Source organism: Oncorhynchus kisutch, linkage group LG25 (genome assembly GCF_002021735.2).
Source record: "Oncorhynchus kisutch isolate 150728-3 linkage group LG25, Okis_V2, whole genome shotgun sequence".
In the NCBI taxonomy this organism is placed as follows: Eukaryota; Metazoa; Chordata; class Actinopteri; order Salmoniformes; family Salmonidae; genus Oncorhynchus; species Oncorhynchus kisutch.
In genome coordinates this window covers 7,406,472-7,426,483 of record NC_034198.2, presented here as the reverse complement: position 1 = coordinate 7,426,483, position 20,012 = coordinate 7,406,472, and the positions used below count along the sequence as shown (strand labels likewise).

The 20,012-nt window shown below is 44.5% G+C and overlaps 1 protein-coding gene across 1 annotated transcript in view; it reads left to right on the top strand.

Moving 5' to 3' along the window:
• The window catches only part of LOC109870556 (unconventional myosin-Id), a 122,911-nt gene that overhangs the window by 25,658 nt on the left and 77,241 nt on the right, over positions 1 to 20,012 (top strand). The window contains exons 2-11 of the mRNA XM_020461116.2: positions 7,194 to 7,402; positions 8,049 to 8,142; positions 15,937 to 16,102; positions 16,200 to 16,253; positions 16,738 to 16,833; positions 17,695 to 17,811; positions 18,109 to 18,312; positions 18,654 to 18,799; positions 18,975 to 19,089; positions 19,265 to 19,435. Of these exons, the coding sequence (XP_020316705.1) occupies positions 7,194 to 7,402; positions 8,049 to 8,142; positions 15,937 to 16,102; positions 16,200 to 16,253; positions 16,738 to 16,833; positions 17,695 to 17,811; positions 18,109 to 18,312; positions 18,654 to 18,799; positions 18,975 to 19,089; positions 19,265 to 19,435 (1,372 nt within the window). The remainder of the gene's footprint in view (positions 1 to 7,193; positions 7,403 to 8,048; positions 8,143 to 15,936; positions 16,103 to 16,199; positions 16,254 to 16,737; positions 16,834 to 17,694; positions 17,812 to 18,108; positions 18,313 to 18,653; positions 18,800 to 18,974; positions 19,090 to 19,264; positions 19,436 to 20,012) is intronic.

Genomic DNA, 20,012 nt, shown 5'->3' with positions numbered 1-20,012 from the left:
TGAAGAATGTGCCTCTTCAACCTCAGGAGGCTGAAGAAATTTGGCTTGTCACCTAAAACACTCACAAACTTTTACAGATGCATAATCGAGAGCATCCTGTCGGGCTGTATCACCGCCTGGTACGGCAACTGCTCCGTCCACAACCGCAAGGCTCTCCAGAGGATAGTGCGGTCTGCCCAACGCATCACCAAGGGAAATCTACCTGCCCTCCATGGCACCTACAGCACCCAATGTCACAGGAAGGCCAAAAAGATCATCAAGGACAACAACCACCCGAGCCACTGCCTGGTCATCCCGTTATCATCCAGAAGGCGCGGTCAGTACAAGTGCATCAAAGCTGGGACCGAGAGACTAAAAAACAGCTTCTATCTCAAGGCAATCAGACTGTTCAACAACCATCACTAACACAGAGTGGCTGCTGCCAACATACAGACTCCTCTCTGGCCACTTTTTAATACATTTAATAAATGGATTTAATAAGCATTTCGCTACACTCATTCAAGTCTGCTAGACATGTGTATGTGGCCAATAAAATCTGATTTGATTTGTAGATGGCGAGTGGGCGGATCGATAAACCACAAACTTCCATTATCGTTTAAATCTCCAGTTTGGGAACATTTTAGCTTCACAGGGGATTGCATTGGCGATCGACAGAGATTTGTGGATAAAACATTAATAGTACGTTCTCCACTGCTCAATGAGAACAGCCCAGAGTGGCGCTTGTTGTTGTTGTCGGCTAATCGCAAGTCATCACAGCGCCACTACAGTCATAGAGCTTTTGTCACACCCCGAACTGTTTCACATGTCTTTGTGATGGTCTCCACCACCCTCCAGGTGTCACCCATCTTCCCCTTTATCCCCTCTGTATTTAGACCTGTGTTCTCTGTTTGTCTGTTGCCAGTTCGTCTTGTTTGTTCAAGCCAACCAGGGTTTTGTCTCAGCTCCTGCTTTTTCCAGTTTCTTTTTTCTCACCCTCCTGGTTTTGACACTTGCCTGTCTTGACTCCGTGCCCGCCTGCCTGACCACTCTGCCTGACCCTGAGACTGCCTGCCGACCTGTACCTTTGCCCTCCTCTGGATTACCGACCTCTGCCTGACCTTACCTTGAGCCTGCCTGCCACCCGGTACTGCTGCCCCACCTCTGGTTTACTGAGCCCTGCCTGCCATGACCTGTCTATTGCCTACCCCTGTTGGGATATGAAACTATTGTTTATTCGACGTGGTCTGCATCTGGGTCTTACCTTCATACCTGATAGCCTCTGTGTGTGGCAAAGCAAGTTAGGAGATGATCTAATCAACGGAAGATGGAATTAAAGTGACGTAATAAAAAGTTAAATGGGAAGTACAGTGCATTCAAAAAGTATTCAGACCCCTTCACTTTTTTCAGATTTTCTTACGTTACAGCCTTATTCTAAAATGTATTAAATTGTTTTTCTTCCCTCTCTCATCAATCTACACACAATACAAAGCATTTTTTTTTTAGAAAGAAATAAAAAATCTGAAGTATCACATTTGCGTAAGTATTCAGACCCTTTACTCACTGCACCATTGGCAGTGATTACAGCCTCGTCTTCTTGGGTATGACGCTACAAGCGTGGCACACGTGTATTTGGGGAGTTTCTCCCATTCTCTGCAGATCTTCTCAAGCTATGTCAAGTTGGATGGGGAGCGTCGCTGCACTGCTATTTTCAGGTCTCTCCAGAGATGTTTGATCAGGTTCAAGTCTGGGCTCTGGCTGGGCCACTCAGGGGCATTCAGAGACTTGTACCGAAGCCACTCCTGCGTTGTCTTGGTTGTGTGCTTAGGGTCGTTGTCCTGTTGGAAGGTGAACCTTCGCCCCCAGTCTGAGGTCCTGAGCACTCTGGAGCAGATTTTCATCAAGGATCTCTCTGTACTTTGCTCAGTTCATCTTTCCCTGAGGAGTATTTCTGTCTGTACTAAAGCCCTTTTTGTGGTGAAAAACGAATTCTAATTCCAAGGCACACCATGGCTGCACCTAATTGACTGATTTCCTTATATGAACTGCAACTCAGTAAAATCATTGTAATTGTTCCGTTTTTGTTCAGTATAGCTATGACAAGCTAGAAGTTAGTATTCTAACGCGAGACGGCTTATGTTTGGTTACTGTCTCTCCCTCCCTCCTCCTTGTTCCCGTGTCACTCGGTCACGGTACACACACCTCAAGGCTCCTCCTCCGCCTCTCCCTCGTGCTGTATCAGCTCTGGTTAATAAAGTAGCTTATAAAATTACTTTTCTGCTGCTTCCCTCACTCAGATCCGACCATGTCAAATACGGAACCGGTCGTCCTCCGGTCCATTCGGAACGGGTCTCCTATATTGAAACATTTATTTATGCATATTTGTCCAGCTGGGAAAGCCCCAGGTCCATTTTGGAACGGGGACAATTTTTAAAACTTCTTTTAGACAAATAAACAAAAATGATCTAGAGTAACTGTTGGCATTTCATTTTCCCGCTATACCGTAGCCGAACCGTGAACCCAAAACCCCAATACGTACTGAACCGTGGGTTTGTTGAACTGTTACACCCCATTGGTAAGTTAGCTTGTCGCTAGACTATCTAAACGTATAGTAATCATGGTCGAATTACTGTCCCCCATTGATTTTGTTAGTCAATCTCACTCCGGTATCATAAAATCTCGAACGTTTCTCTCCACCCTAGAATTGCAGGAAATTAGCACAACAAAATGTCACTTAGGGCCGACTCTGACTGTGGGTATGACTGTGGCTATGCAAAACCGTGAGCCACTGGGGCCCCTCATGATGAGTTCAGATTTTTTTTTGGTGACTTCTTTTTTGTGGACCCCACCCCCATCTGTGTGTGTGTGTGTGGCATTGGGATGTTTATACGGACAGGATGAACTGACAGTCACAGTGTAGTAGACATTAACAAGTTCAGAGACCAGGGCAGGTCTTGAGATTGATTGTTTGTGGTCTAGCTTGTGGTGTAGCCCTTCTCTGTTTGTACTGTATATGGAGACCCAGTCCCTATCATCTCTCTGACACGTAGGCAGTCACTTGAAATGGAGAGAACCAGTGTAAAAAGAAGAGCGCAGTAGAGGTCAAGTGAAATCGACAGTCCCAAAGTTTTGGCCACACCTTACTCTCGAGTCCTGAATTCTCTTTCTCTCCCTTTCCGACCTCCCTTTCTCAATTCAAGAGCTTTATTGGCACGGGAAACATCTGTTAACATTTCCAAAGCAAGTGAAGTAGATAATATACAGTACAAATGTACATTAAACTCACAGAAGTTCCAAAATAATGAAGACATTTCAAATGTCATATCATGTGTGTATATATACAGTGTGTCTCTCTCGCTCTCTGCTCTCTCTCTGGTCTCGGCCCCCCCTCACCCCCCCCCCCTTTCTCTTTCTGCTCCGGGCCCAGTTGTGAGGGGAAGTGTATCTGACTGGCACGGCCCACAGCCTTGATCTCTCTCCAGCAGGACCCCTCCTTAGTGCTGCCGGGAAACGGAAGGAAAGGGAGGAGAAGGAGGGGTTACCATAGAAACCTCCCACCCACCTCCAATTATTCTAAAGACCATAGCCCAGGACCCAAAGGCCCACAACGTTTCCCAACCTCCCAGAAACATCCACACAATGTTTAGCCTACACTCCCACTCCAGTCTGTTTTATCTTTTTAGTTATCTCTCTGTTACTGAAATTCCCCAGAATGAGAACACACACTCGCACAGATGTCTCATCATAATACACACACAATTGATTCTGTTTTTGAACTGATGCCCTCTGATACCAACTATAGATTATGATGGAATAGGATGTTAATCATAATGTCCATTTATAAAAGCCAGATATTGGGAAAACACTAGGTCACTGCTGGGATTTTACCAGACACTGTCTGTATTGTTGAAACTGGGTGGGACATTGTATTCCCATGAATAATAATTCAGTTTAGTTGTACCGCACACAGATGAGGATATTTCCTTGCCTATAATTTGTTTTCTGTTCCATATTGGGTGTGGATGGAAACCAAACCACAATGACAAAATTACACTCCCTTGTGATGTTCTCGATAACACTGAAATTTGGACTAAAGTATTTTCCCCACGTCCCATCTGAAAGCTGGGCCTACAGTAACCTATTACGTAGATTCACCTTCAATTATTATGCTGTCAATTTAGTTGATTTCACAGATCACTCCCAACTGGTAGTTCATTGTATACATTCCCCCAGAAGCCATTGGACACGTGCACTTTAAGTGGGCAGCTCTCTTTGTTGGCACAGGGTATGTAGGGAGAAGGCGGCCTATCTGTGCTTCTTAGACAAAGACCCCCAATTGACGTCTGAACAATGGAGCAGGCAGTGCACACAGCAGCATTCCGCCCTGGAGGATGGCACAATAGCTCTTTCTCCAGTGCCAGTTCAAAGCCAGGGCAAATTGGTTTTGCAGCAAAGGAGTGTAAAGAAACGACATCGAACATATACAATCCACATGGATCACAATGACACATACAGTTACAATGTGCTGGCACATCAAGTCATAGGGCTGACTCGCACCAGGGGACGTGCCACCAGCCAGCATGCCAGCCTGCCCACCACTTCAACAGGCCCTGCCTGGGGACACAATGCCACCCTGGGCACACGAGCACAGTGTCTTGGTGTCACCCGTGCCCAGTGGTGTGTGGGATTGATGACATGAGGGCTCAAACATGGCTGGGTGCAGAAGAATGAGCTAATTGCCGCCTGTTGACCTGTCAGAGAGTTAGCGGTGGCATGCTTGTTTGTGGAAGTGGCTAATTGTAGTTTCTGTGTGTACTCTGTGTAGTTTTAATTAAGCTCTTCATTTGTTCTCCATTTTAATATCTAAAGCCATCCTTCTCTGCTCTTTCTGTTTGTACCATTCTAAAACAACCCGTGTTTATGTGTTGTGGCTATTCCTCAGCTGCTCTGTCAATGTTTTGGAGATCGCTCTGTTTTATCTTTTAGATATGGGCAGTATCTAACATCACCATCGGAGTCCGAATCAAAACGGAATCCGAGAACATGTATGCAGGCTGAACCACTATGTGATCCCTTCACAAACGTTAAAGATTGTGGACAGAGATTAGCAAGCCAAAACAATTCCACGTTCATTGAATGCCAAGGTTGCCAGGGACTCAAGGACATGGATAACCAACGCTGTAGTAAAGTTAGTTTATTGTTGTAAGATCGTTGTAACCACTAACCGGGTTGTTATAGCACTGTAAAATAGGCTCGGCCCTCAGTGGCTGACCAGGGCTAAAACGGGTTCAATCAAATAAGTGCATCAATCCAGAGCGTCACTCTTAGGACAAGCAGTGATTCTGAAGGTGTATAGTAGATATGCTGTATTATATTGTTAGTGTAGGCCTCTGGAACCCAGGGCCGCCAGGTGGAACCCTGGGACCAAAGCAGAGGTAGGCCTGACTGGGGTATAGCTGAGAATAAAGGCCCTATTCTTCTGTGTAGGCGGGGGGAGAAACACTGGTCCACTCAGAGAAGGAAGGAAGTGAGGCAGGCTGCCTGAGGGCATAGAGAGAGAAGGCCCAGATCAGTCCCAGTCAAGACTCTCTCTCTCTCCCTGCAGTCTGCACAGCTCACTGCTCGAGGATCAGTGTGGCTCGTTGGGTGTAATTTTTAGAGTTGAGGCCCTGTCATACCATTTTGAGCACCCTATCCTGTCCCATCTCAAAACCACCACCGAAGCCCTCCTTGCCAAGAGGTCGTCCTCTTGGGCCTTCGCTACATCCTGCAACACCTCGACAACCCAAGGACATATATAAGGATATTGTTTCTGGACGTTAGCTCAACACAATCATTCTGGACCTGCTACAGCACAAACTCACCCAGCTGATCGTATCTGACTCCCATCAGGATACAGCGTATTAAGATGGGGGTGGAACATATTTCAGCACGGGGCACCGCAGCATCCAGGACAAGGAAGCGTGCAGGTCAGATCATCGCTGACCCCCGGACACCCCGTCTTTCAAAGACTCCGCTCTGGCAGACGGTTTAGGTCAATCATGATCAAAGCTTCCCTCCACCTGAACAGTGGCCCTCATCAACCGACCATCGGGCTCATAGGGGTGAAGTGACTTTGCGTTGGGCCGAACACTGCACCTTGCCATCAATGGCCTGTAATACAAATAACTGCACTATACTGCATTTGCACTATGTACACCTCTGCACAACACTGTATATGCACTGGATACTGTCACCGTGGCAGCATCCCTCTCTCTGCTTACATACAGTATATCCCCCTCTCTAAATGGTATATTCCCACTGCAATCAGTCTAAACTCCAGAGTGTTGTGTTTACTGTACCAATATTGCATATTCTGTATGATGTCTATGTGGAATACAGACCCGTGTCTATGTATTCTGTTTCTGTATTGTCTATTGCTGGCAGCACCTTCACTCTAAAGCAAATTCTGGTTGTGTGTAAATGTACATGGTGAAAAAAGTGGATTGTCATAGTAGGACCATGTGTCTGGTACACTGTATGTAACTTCTTGCCGATATGTTAACCCCAGGCGCGCACAAGTATGTTAACCCCAGGCGCGCACAAGTATGTTAACCCCAGGCGCGCACAAGTATGTTAACCCCAGGCGCGCACAAGTATGTTAACCCCAGGCGCGCACAAGTATGTTAACCCCAGGCGCGCACAAGTATGTTAACCCCAGGCGCGCACAAGTATGTTAACCCCAGGCGCGCACAAGCATGTTAACCCCAGGTGCGCACAAGTATGTTAACCCCAGGCGCGCACAAGTATGTTAACCCCAGGCGTGCACAAGCATGTTAACCCCAGGCGCGCACAAGCATGTTAACCCCAGGCGCGCACAAGTATGCGCACACACACACACACATGCATCCCTCTAGGCTGCAGATCACTATAGAAAAGCTATCATCGTCTGCGTTGTAGTGTTGAAGGGGGGGGGGGGGGGGGGATTTACATAGAGAGAGGGAGGGAAACATTACCTGATGTTAGCCTGAGTCTCTGCTGCTTTTTGGTGCTAAAATGTTACTTTGTACTGTGCTACTGAACTGCATTTGTGGTGCTGTTTATTACGGAATGTTTTTAAATAAGTGCCTTTTTCTAAATAGTGTACCTGTCCTGTAACAGTGAAATGACTCGGCGGTATGGCATCATTTTGTCAGGTGACGGTGAGTTCCCTGTGCTCTTTCTCTGGTGTACTGCAGGTTTGAGAAGGGCCGTATCTACACCTACATCGGCGAGGTGGTGGTGTCGGTTAACCCTTACCGCGCCATGAACATCTACGGCCGAGACACCATCGAGCAGTACAAGGGCCGGGAGTTGTACGAGCGACCACCACATCTCTTCGCCATCGCAGACGCAGCCTACAAAGCCATGAAAAGGAGGAACAAGGACACCTGTATTGTCATCTCAGGTAACGGGGGGGAGCCCTCTAAACGGCCAACCAAATCACAAAGTTATCTGTCTAGTGAACTAATTCCAGCCTATAAATACATAGCTAACGTATTCTAAGCTTTATAATAGGACATTCATAAGGGCTCATACATGCTTATAAGAAGTAATACATGTACATATAACACTGGTTCAGGTCAAGTCACGTCTTCCTGGATGCCAACTTAGATTTTGTTTGAAAATGTAGCTTTTAAAGTTCAAATTTAATGTTCTCTCAAAATATTTTTGTCATGTCTGACTTTTGCTCTAATGTTTTCTGGCTGGAGTAATGTGAGATTGTCATTTAGGTGGAGAGTATTTTGGGGGAAATCGATATGACCCTATTTAGTTGAAAATAGCAGGGTCAACGCTGCCTTTCTAAGAAAACAAGCTAAGTAACCACAAGCTGTGACAGCATGGTGAAAGTATTTGGTTGATAAAGCGCCACCTAGTGGTGAAGAGAGGAATATTCTGTCTCGAATGGCTCAAAACCCTTAACTCCACGATAATGGAGATCACATTTTAGAGGTTCCAATTGAATTCAAATCTGAAATGTCACATACATTGCAGTACAAAGCTATAGCAAATTATGGCGCTATATAACAAAAATAATTGTTTTTCCAATGCAGGGGAGAGTGGAGCCGGAAAGACGGAAGCCAGCAAATACATCATGCAATACATCGCTGCTATAACAAACCCCGGCCAAAGAGCTGAGGTCGAAAGGTGAGAAATGTATTGCCATTAAGTTGCCATTTTAACCTTCTCACAATGTCCCTTTTTTAAATCTGCATTATGTAATTTTTTGGGTGACCTGACCAAATTCACAGGAATGTGACCCACCACCTCAATTCAGTCTTATGCAGCAAAATTTGAAATTGTGTTTTTTTACATTGGATAAAAGTAGAGCGATGATATATCATACACTGTAGCTGAGGAATAATGGAAAAGGAATTATGCTTTGGATGTTAAACTTCTAATCCCACTTTTGAGAAAATGGCCCTTCACTGTTTCGGTACACCAACTGGAGAGCTCTTCTTTGTCTATTCAGCATCATTCACACCCTCTTAAGCCTTAGGTCCACCCATCTCTTGAAGGATTCACATGTGAGGCCATGTGCTAAACAGAGTGAGCTAAACGAGTAACCATAATCCTAACGCATACTACAAGCAATACAAACTGATTGTCATAAGCTAGCCAACATGCATGAATCTGCAGGTAGTTAAAGCTAACCAACTACACTACCGGTCAAACATTTTAGAACACCTACTCATTCAAGGCTTTTTCTATATTTTTACTATTTTCTACATTGTAGAATAATAGTGAAGACATCAAAACTATGAAATAACACATGGAATCGTGTAGTAACCAAAAAAGTGTTAAACAAATCTAAATATATTTGAGGTTCTTCAAAAAGCCACCCTTTGCCTTGATGACAGCAAGGATTATCCACACACTTAGCAGCTCATGTTATAGACAGAAGCATGCTACATGGCAGACCAATCCGAACTCATCTCTCAGCATATTATTATTTTTAATTAAAATTTTACCCCTTTTTCTCCCCAATTTCGTGGTATCCAATTGTTTTAGTAGCTACTATCGCCCATCCATTATCTCCGCCAATCATGGCTAGCGGGAAGGTTCCAGCTTTTTCCGTGGCTAAACCAACTAGGCTCATAATAAAAAATTAAAATGGTAGTTACAGATGGCATACAAGTTTGTTATTAAGGCACATGAAAGTTCACATGTTTACGTTCAAATGCATCTCCTGTGAAGTAGTGACGTGTGACGTACACCTAGCTTCTTGAAACAGGTCTCAAATGTGTTTATAGATCTGTCATTCTCATTGAAAGCAAGTCTGAGAAGCGGTAGATCTGAAAATAATTGAAATTGGTTTTGAAGTTGCATTGGTATTCACTGCAATGTTGTAGTTCCCAAGGTGTGTCAATTCTGATTAGCCAATAGGCTTTCCTGATTTTGCAGGAGTTTCATATTATTAATTCAGCGCAAGACTACCCGCCTCGCCTCTCCTGCCAAATTCAAAACCACGGCAGCGCTGAAGGTGAGAGATTTGTTTTCACATGGCTAGCCGCTAGCAAGCCTTCTTTTGTTATTTAAAAGGCTGCAAAAATGTCATCAGCTAAGAAAAATAAGGCAATTGTATGCTCGTTTATTGCGTCTTGGACAAGGGAATATGGATTTGTCTTACTGAAGTACTGGTCTGTTTGCGCTCCCTGTTGTAAAACTGTTGTTTGTCGGACATCAAGTGCCTGGCGTCATTTTGAAACCGAGACATGAGGAATAACTCCAAGGATGAGGAGGACAAGCCTGAAGGAATCAATAGGGCCGTGTCCAGGTATGAAAATCAAATCAGTGGGTTTACAAATCTACATGCAGTCAAAAATCAAGCTACAGAGGGGAGCTATAAAGTTGCACAATGCATTCCTAAACATGGAAAAACATTTACTAAATGGGGAATATATCAAGGAGGCTTTCCTCAGAAGTTTACAGGTTTTTAATTGATGGATTGCCCTAACAAAGACACAATCATCTCAGAAAGAAGACATGCCTGTGTCTTCATGTAATGGAGCGGCACACTGTAGAGTTAAAAGACGCACCTGTGTTTAGTGTGGATGTGAATGAGATTCCACGTCTGGCAGTTGTTGCAAGATACTGTGACTCACAGCAGGTACGTGAAGAGCTGCTTTGTCTCAAACCCATGCATGGTACTACTAAAGGGGAAGATGTAGCAAAAGCCTTCACAGATCATTTTGGGAAGAGGTGTCGATTTTCTTAAAAACATATTCGCAATTACAACTGACCGTGCCCCCGCTATGGTGGGGAAACCTAAAGGATTCGCAAAGCTGACTGAAGAGAAGATTGGCCACCCCGTGGTTAAATGTCACTACCATTCACCAAGTTAATCTGTGTTCCAAGATCAAGCCTGTGGTGCTAAGGGACAGTGCCTCTGTTTAGCGAGCTATGGAATTCTTCCGTTTGTGGGCAATTAGATATTCAGTAGACACAATTAGTTGTAATGCACATATGGAAATCATTACTGGCACGCAGATCTTTAGAAATGGTAGGATAAATTGTAAATTGACACACCACACCAAAAAGTATACCAACCCCATCCTCTACACTGCACTTTCTTGTTTTGCCACATAAACTGAAATTAGGCAAACTACTAGAATTTGAAAATGCATCTTTTCCGGACATGGAAATCAGGTTAATTTTTGGTTCTGAAAGAATCCGGTGTGCTAGCTCTGGAATAGATCAATTACATTGAACGGCCTGGGATCCCCTTGGAGAGATTTGAGAACCACTACTTCACTATACTGTACTGTCTAAACTTGGGAAACATAGATGTCTATGATTGGTTCAGATTCGGTCCAGTCTGGAATTTCCAAACGCCTGAAGGTACCACGTTCATCTGTACAAACAATAGTACGCAAGTATAACCATCATAGGACCACGCAGCTGTCATACCGCTAAGGAAGGAAACGTGTTCTGTCTCCTAGAGATGAACGTACTTTGGTGTGAAAAATCCAAATCAATCCCAGAACAACAGTAAAGGACCTTGTGAAGATGCTGGAGGAAACAGGTACATAAGTATCTATATCCACAGTAAAATGAGTCCTATATCGACATAACCTGAAAGGCCGCTCGGCAAGGAAGAAGTTACTGCTCCAAAACCGCCATAAAAAAAGCCAGATTACGGTTTGCAACTGCACATGGGGACAAAGATCATACTTTTTGGAGAAATGTCCTCCGGTCTGATGAAACAAAAATTTAACTGTTTGGCCATAATGACCATCGTTGTGTTTGGAGGAAAAAGGGGGATGCTTGCAAGCTGACGAACACCATCCCAACCGTGAAGCACGGGGGTGGCAGCATCATGTTGTGGGGGTGCTTTGCTGCAGGAGGGACTGGTGCACTTCACAAAATAGATGGCATCATGAGGATGGAACATTAAGGGGATATATCGAAGCAACATCTCAAGATATCAGTCAGGATGTGAAAGCTTGGTCGCAAATGGGTCTTCCAAATGGACAATGACCCCAAGCATACTTCCAAAGTTGTGGCAAAATGGCTTAAGAACAACAAAGTCAAGGTATTGGAGTGGCCATCACAAAACCCTGACCTCAATCCTATAGAAAATGTGTGGGCTGAACTGAAAAAGCGTGTGCGAGCAAGGAGGCCAACAAACCTGACTCAGTTACACCAGCTCTGTCAGGAGGAATGGGCCAAAATTCACCCAACTTATTGTGGGAAGCTTATGGAAGGCTACCCAAAACATTTGACCCAAGTTAATCAGTTTAAAGGCAATGCTACCAAATACTTTAGTGTATGTAAACTTCTGACCCACTGGAAATGTGATGAAAGAAATAAAAGCTGAAATAAATCATTCTCTCTACTATTATTCTGACATTTCACATTCTTAAAATAAAGTTGTGATCCTAACTGACCTTAGACAGGGAATTTTCACTTGGATTAAATGTCAGGAATTGCGAAAAGCTGAGTTTAAATGTATTTGGCTAAGGTGTATGTAAACTTCTGACTTCAGCTGTATAAGATACACCTGGTAGCAGCAGCCTGTATGTGTGTAGAGTCAGTTACAATGTACAGTGGGGCAAAAAAGTATTTAGTCAGCCACAAATTGTGCAAGTTCTCCCACTTAAAAAGATGAGAGGCCTGTAATTTATCATAGGTACACTTCAACTATGACAGACAAAATGAGGGAAAAAATCCAGAAAATCAGTGTAGGATTTTTAATGAATTTATTTGCAAATTATGGTGGAAAATAAGTATTTGGTCACCTACAAACAAGCAAGATTTCTGGCTCTCACAGACCTGTAACTTCTTCTTTAAGAGGCTCCTCTGTCCTCCACTCGTTACCTGTATTAATTGCACCTGTTTGAACTTATTATCAGTATAAAAGACACCTGTCCACAACCTCAAACAGTCACACTCCAAACTCCACTATGGCCAAGACCAAAGAGCTGTCAAAGGACACCAGAAAATTGTAGACCTGCAATAGGTAAGCAGCTTGGTTTGACGAAATCAACTGTGGGAGCAATTATTAGGAAATGGAAGACATACAAGACCACTGATAATCTCCCTCGATCTGGGGCTCCATGCAAGATCTCACCCCGTGGGGTCAAAATGATCACAAGAACGGTGATCAGAACCAGAACCACACGAGAGTGACCTAGTGAAGGTCCAAAGTAACACGTCTGGCACTGCAGGATTGGAGTCCCTGGCGGCGTAGTGTGTTACTGATGGTAGGCTTTGTTACTTTGGTCCCAGCTCTCTGCAGGTCATTCACTAGGTCCCCCCGTGTGGTTCTGGGATTTGCAAATAAATTCATTAAAAATCCTACAATGTGATTTTCTGGATTTCTTTTCCTCATTTTGTCTGTCATAGTTGAAGTGTACCTATGATGAAAATGACAGGCCTCTCTCATCTTTTTAAGTGGGAGAACTTGCACAATTGGTGGCTGACTAAATACTTTTTTGCCCCACTGTATGTGCATATTATGTGTTAGTGAGAAAATGGAATGAGCGTTTGTGTGTGTGTTGGAGTGACAGTATGTGTGAGTGTGTAGGGCCCTGTGAGGGTCCATAGAGACAGAGCAAAAATTGAAATAAAAGGTAAATAAAAACGTAAGGTTAAGTCAGACCGTGTAGCTATTTTGTTAGCTATTTATCAGTTGTATTACTTGGGGATAGAAGCTGTTCAAGAGCCTGTTGGTGTCCAGACTTGATGCACCGGTAACTCTTGCCATGTGGCAGCAGAGAAAATAGTCTATGGCTTGGGTGGTTGGAGTCTTTAACGATTTTCCGGACTTTCTTTTCATACCGCCTGATATAGAGGTCCTGGATGGCATAGAGCTCAGCAGCAGTGATATACTGGGCTGTCCGCGCCACCCTCTGTAGCGCCACGCGATCGAGGGCGGTACTATTGCCATACCAAGTAGTGATGTACTGGGCTGTTCACGCCACCCTCTGTAGCGCCACGCGATCGAGGGCGGTACTATTGCCATACCAAGTAGTGATGTACTGGGCTGTTCGCGCCACCCTCTGTAGCACCACACAATCGAGGGTGGTACTATTGCCATACCAAGTAGTGATGTACTGGGCTGTCCACGCCACTCTCTGTAGCGCCACGCGATCGAGGGTGGTACTATTGCCATACCAAGCAGTGATGTACTGGGCTGTCCGCGCCACCCTATGTAGCGCCATGCGATCGAGGGCGGTACTATTGCCATACCAAGCAGTGAAGTACTGGGCTGTCCGCACCACCCTCTGTAGCGCCACGCGGGCGGTACTATTGCCGGTACCAAGCAGTGACGCAGCCAGTCAAAATGTGTCACATGCACAGGATACAGAAGGTGTGAACGGTACAGTGAAATGTTTACTTGTACAGTGGCGTCTTTTGTTTGCTAAACAATTAACCATAATTCCTACCCATAACATTACTACCCTGCATGTATATACAGTGTATTCGGAAAGTATTCAGACCCCTCAACTTTTTCCACATTTTGTTATGTTACTTTTTGAATCCTCAATCTACACACGATACCCCATAATGACAAAGCAAAGACATTTTTCTTATTTTTTTGCAATTATCTTGAAAATAAAAAAACCTGTTACAATATCACATTTACATAAGTATTCAGACCCTTTTACTCAGTACTTTGTTGAAGCACCTTTGGCAGCGATTACAGCCTCAAGTCTTCTTGACACTACAAGCTTGGCACACCTGTATTTGGGGAGTTTCTCCCATTCTTCTCTGGAGATCCTCTCAAGCTCTGTCAGGTTTGATGGGGAGTGTTGCTGCACAGTTTGTTCAGTTCTCCCCAGAGATGTTCAAGTCTGGTCTCTGCCTGGGCCACTCAAAGACATACAGACACTTGTCCTGAAGCCACTCCTGTGTTGTCTTGGTTGTGTGCTTAGGGTCGTTGTCCTGTTGGAAGGCGACCGTCATCCCAGTCAGGTCCTGAGTGCTCTGGAGCAGGTTTTCTTTGCTTCGTTCATATTTCCCTCGATCCGGATTAGTTTCCCTGCCACTGAAAAACATCCCCACAGCATGATGCTGACACCACCTTGCTTCCCCGTAGGCATGATGCCAGGTTTCCTCCAGACGTGATGCTTGGCATGCAGGCCAAAAAGTTCAGTCTTGGTTTCATCAGGCCAGAGAATCTTGTTTCTCATGGTCTGACACTCCTATAGGTGCCTTTTGGCAGATTCCAAGCAGGCTTCATGTGCATTTTACTGAGGAGTGGCTTCCATCTGGCCACTCTACCATAAAGGCCTGATTTGGTGGAGTGCTGCAGAGATAGTTGTCCTTCTTTTAAAAGTTCTCCATGTCCACAGACGAACTCTGGAGCGACCATCGGGTTTTTGGTCACCTCCCTGACCAAGGGCTGTTTTTTTTTTTTTACCAGGCAAGCCAGTTAAGAACAAATTCTTGCTTACAATGACGGCCTAGGAACAGTGGGTTAACTGCCTTGTCCTGGAGGCCTTGTCAGCTCAGGGATTCGATCTAGCAACCTTTTCGGTTACTGGCCCAATGCTCTAACCACTAGGGTACCTGTCACCCCTGTTTATAGCATTTTGGTGCTGAATATATTGCGCCTGACCCACTACATATTCCCTGTAGACATTTAACTGAGAAACTGTATTTTTGTGTTTTTTAAAGTCAATTCTAACCCACAACTCTCACAGTTCTGCCCTCTAAGGTCTGCCCTATCAGTCAGGAAACGCTACAGTCTGTAAGGAGCTCAGATTTATGCGAGAGCCACAGCAGGCTGTGTCTCGTGTGTGTGTGTGTGTGTGGGCCATGACAGCCATGCAGCACAGTGTATGGGTGAGGAGCCTGTGTTCTGGCCTAGCACTACACAGCATCAATCATCAGTGCCAAAGCAGTCTTTGTGTTAAGTAGAGTTGTGGTATACTTCTGCGAAAGAACTTGCCGATAAAAGACATTTCAAACAACTATAAACATGTCCAGACCCAGATGGGCCCCATAAATGACAGACAACTCTAGGATTTGAGTGAGTAATGACCCTACTACTGAATCAATGTGAAATGAATAACTTCAATCTTAAAGTTGAGAGCCACAATAAGGTGAAACAGCGCCACCGGTCACCCCAGGCGTAGTTGTTATTGTTTTTTGTTTTGTTTATGAAATGGAGCAGAGGAGCACCCAGCATTGTGGTAAACCTCCTCTGCTTTTCTATTGCGTGTGCAAGGTTGTCAGAGGGGGAAAAACTGTGTTCGTTGTTTGAAGTACTATCCTTGTTGTTGTAATATCGCAAATAGACGTGGCAGTTTTCACCGCTACGGATTCCAGCTGCGACTCTAGCTCACACTACTGTATTCAGTCCGATCATTCGCTTTTGGCCACCTTATTGTTTGTTGATCTCTATGGGCCGAGGATCAGCTGAGTAATAGGTAATAGGAGCCAGGGGAGCTGTTAGTAGTACTTTAAAAGATGTGTTGCCTCTCTCTCCAGGGTGAAAAACATGCTGCTGAAATCCAACTGCGTCCTGGAGGCCTTTGGCAACGCCAAGACCAACCGCAACGACAACTCCAGTCGCTTCGGCAAGTACATGGACATCAACTTCGACTTCAAGGGCGATCCCATCGGGGGACACATCAACAACTACCTGCTGGAGAAGGTAGGGGGCACTGGGGGAGCAGTGAGATCACCTGTTATAAATAAATGATCAATTATGTTTCAATCTGTCTGACTCAAACCATCTGTTTCTCTTATAGTCCAGAGTCATCTTCCAGCAGGAGGGGGAGAGAAGCTTTCACTCATTCTACCAGGTGTGTGTGTGTGTCTGTGTGTGTGTCTGTGAGTATAGATGCGTGTGTGTATTACATGCCAGACTATACCACCATAAGCTGGTATACAGACCAGATGGGCCGTGGGTCTGTGACTGTGTTGATCATACAGGCTTGGTGATATCAAAGGTCTTACAACTCTGCTATGCTGCTATTTAGAAATATCCATCCTTTCACCCGATTTAACTCCTCAAATACACATGAATCTTTCTCACTCCATAAACTCCCCCATTCTCAAGGTACTTCACCCTACATTGGTCAGGACACATTATTGATCTAGAATCTAGATTATTCTTGACTTTTGCTCCATATTACTGTAGAGTTACATACTGTATGACTCACCGCACCATTTGAAATTAAATGGTTTAGAATGTAAATACTGAACAATCTCCGACATGTGTCACTACTGACTCTGTGTCTTCCTTCTCTTTCTCTCTCGCTCTCTTTCTTTCTTTGTTCTCTTCAGATGGTTAAAGGGGGTTCTGAGTCCCTCTTGCGTTCCCTCCACGTCTCGAAGGACCCCACAGCCTACAGCTACATCAAAGTAGGAGGCCAGGTCAAGGTAGGTTACCACAGAAGTATATCCGCTTTGACCCTTTGTATAAACAATCACAAAATGTCACTTTATTTGTCACGTTTTAGACCGTGAATGTCACTAATGCTGAGTTTATTTGGTAACACTGTTTATTTGTACAGGAATAAATATAACGCAAGCCCATGCTCAGCAGATGTGCACGGTTGTTTGAATTTCTGATCACGTGAGCAGCTGTGTTTACAACTGATGCTTTTGTGTTGCGTAACAAAATGTGCAGCTATTGCATGAATTCAAAGTAATATATTACCTATGAATATCCAAAGGGGCCAATGATGTCATGGTTTTGAGTGTCCGTCCCTCTAAAACAAGCCTTTGAAGTATAATTCCAGCTGTTAACACACGCCAACAAGCATCTCCGTTCTGCTGTCTCTGCACTTGCAGTTTAATAAGTAGGAACAAAACAAAGTTGTATAACAAACAATGTGACGTCATGGAACAGAGCAAGGCCAAAACAGCTGAAGTGGTTTGTACATGGTGTGCAATGCTCCCATTTTTATAGAAACAGTCCTCGGTTGATGCTCACACCATCCTGTCTTAAAGATATTTGTGGTCATCTTGTCACTCCTACTTTATGACTTTGGCTGCTGGGAGTAGGAACATGTCATGAATAAACTCATACTTGCCAAAGTGAGGAAGTGGTGTACAGTATTTGGCCGGTGTTACAGACTAGTGAAAAGTATGTGTCAAGTAAATCATTTTTGGACAAAATTTTACTTCAAAATTGACAAAGTTGAACGTGTTTTGTGTGAAGGGAACATAAACGTTCCTATTGTTTCCAGTTTGATTGTCCTACTCATCCATTCCGTCCCTTCTTTCTCCCCGCCACAGTCGTCCATTAACGACGGTGCTGATTTCAAAGCTGTGGCGGATGCCATGAAGGTGATCGGCTTCACACCAGATGAAATCCAGACTGTTTACAAGGTCCTGGCCACTATCCTGCACCTGGTAATACCCCATATTAACTCCTAACTCTTGGCCTTCCAGCAGGGTTAGCATAGGTTACAATTAAACGGGGTTAAAGGTATACTCAGTAATATGACAACATCATATACTGAGGGGTGACTCCCTGTTGTGTGCCCAGTGTCCCTTTTTAAAATGGAACAGGTTTGAATTGAAACAGTCCTGCCCTTATTTGTCCTATTCCCCTACCCTTTGCTCCAATGTGATCACTCCACCTAGTCTCTTTAGTTTACAGGTAACGTCCTTGTATTCCTGTATTTATCTCCATGTGACCTCTCCCAGGGGAACCTGACGTTTGGTGTGGACGGCGACACTACGCTGATTGAGAACTCCAAGGTGGTGGCGGTGATCGGGGTCCTGCTGGCCACTAAGGAGGAGAATGTGGGAAAGGCCCTGCTCTACCGCACCGTTGCCACCGGCCGTGACGTCATCGACAAGCAGCACACGACCCAGGAGGCCAGTTACGGCCGGGATGCCTTGGCCAAGGTAGCTAATGCTAGTACGCTACGTTAACCGATTAACAGTTAACTGTCAAAATGCTGACTCTTAGCTAAGCTAGCTAATGCTGGCATGCTACGTTGGCTGCTTCACAGCAGCGAACGCTAACTCTCAATGGTAGTGCTAATCCTCAAAAAGGGTTTGTGAAATGGGCCCCAATGTTAGACGTGGTAGGCCTAACCAGTTTTTAAAGTAGCCAGGGTATTATTTTGAAGGCTTCTGGGTAAAATAGCAGCCAGTGTAGGTAGCTGACCTATAGCACCCTGCTGTCTCTCATGTGATCTTTATCTACTGTTGTCTACCTTGGTTTTGGGGCGTGTGACCCACAGGCTATGTACGAAAGAATGTTCTGTTGGATCGTGGGAAGGATCAATGATGTCATTGAAGTGAAGAACTATGACGCCAAAGTCCACGGGAAGAACACGGTCATCGGAGTGCTGGATATCTACGGCTTTGAGATCTTTCAGAACAACAGGTTAGGAGACGTGTCCGCTATAAATAATTCAATATTGAATGTATTTCAGTGTAGAATCTCTACATCAATATGAAATATACAGATTTTATACACAATCTGTCATGACACTTGTATGTAACACGAGTATAAAACCAGGGTCACAGCCATTCACTCTCCTTCTCTGTCTGTCTGTCAGCTTTGAGCAGTTCTGTATCAACTATTGCAACGAGAAGCTGCAGCAGCTCTTCATTCAGCTGGTGCTGAGGCAGGAACAGGAAGAGTACCAGCGTGAGGGAATCCCCTGGAAACATGTAAGGCCACATCTTGGTTCCATTCCACTCATGTCTTGTATTGCCTCCAACAGCATGGTCAATTTGCGTCAAGTCATTCTCCTTCCGTTGATTATGACTATTAGGAACGTCTTACTCCCTGTGCTGGTTGTAATGATATACCGATCCCCTGTTTTCTCTCTGTACCTGGGCGTAGATTGACTACTTCAACAACCAGATCATTGTGGACCTGGTGGAGCTGCAACACAAGGGCATCTTCTCTGTGCTGGACGAGGCCTGTATGACCGTGGGCAAAGTCACCGACGAGGTCTTCTTACAGGGACTCAACAGCAAGCTGGCCAAGCACGCCCACTACACCAGCCGAAAGGTGCGTTGAAAAACAATTTGGACATTTTCAATTCATGAATTGAATTTTAATTTGTTGACTGAATTGAAAGTGGAAATATACCTGTACAATGTGGACACGTGGATATGTTAGAGGCTTGTTCCCAGCGATTACCTAAGCGAACCCAACAACCTAGCCCAGTGATTTTGAAACATAAGACAAGACTGAGGACTGTATACTTTTGTTAGCTTAAATGATCGGCTCCATCAAATGTTGTTTAAAGGTCCAACGCAGCTTTTTAATCTCAATATGAAATCATTTCTGTGTCACATTAAGTGCAATACTATGATTGTTTTCAATTCAAATTGTCAAAAAGAAACATAAATAACTTCTTAACAAAGAGTCATTTCTCAGGCAAGAATTTTGCTATGACTATCTGGGAGTGGTCTGAGTGGAGAGAGGGAAAAACTGAAAATTGGCAGAGATGTTTGAAACACTTTCTTATTGGTCTATTAACTAATTTACCGCATGGTGATGTCACCACGTTGGCCAAAACTCAATCCCAACAAAAAAGGCAAAAATTCAGGCATTCTTTTGAACAACTATTACACTAAAAGGG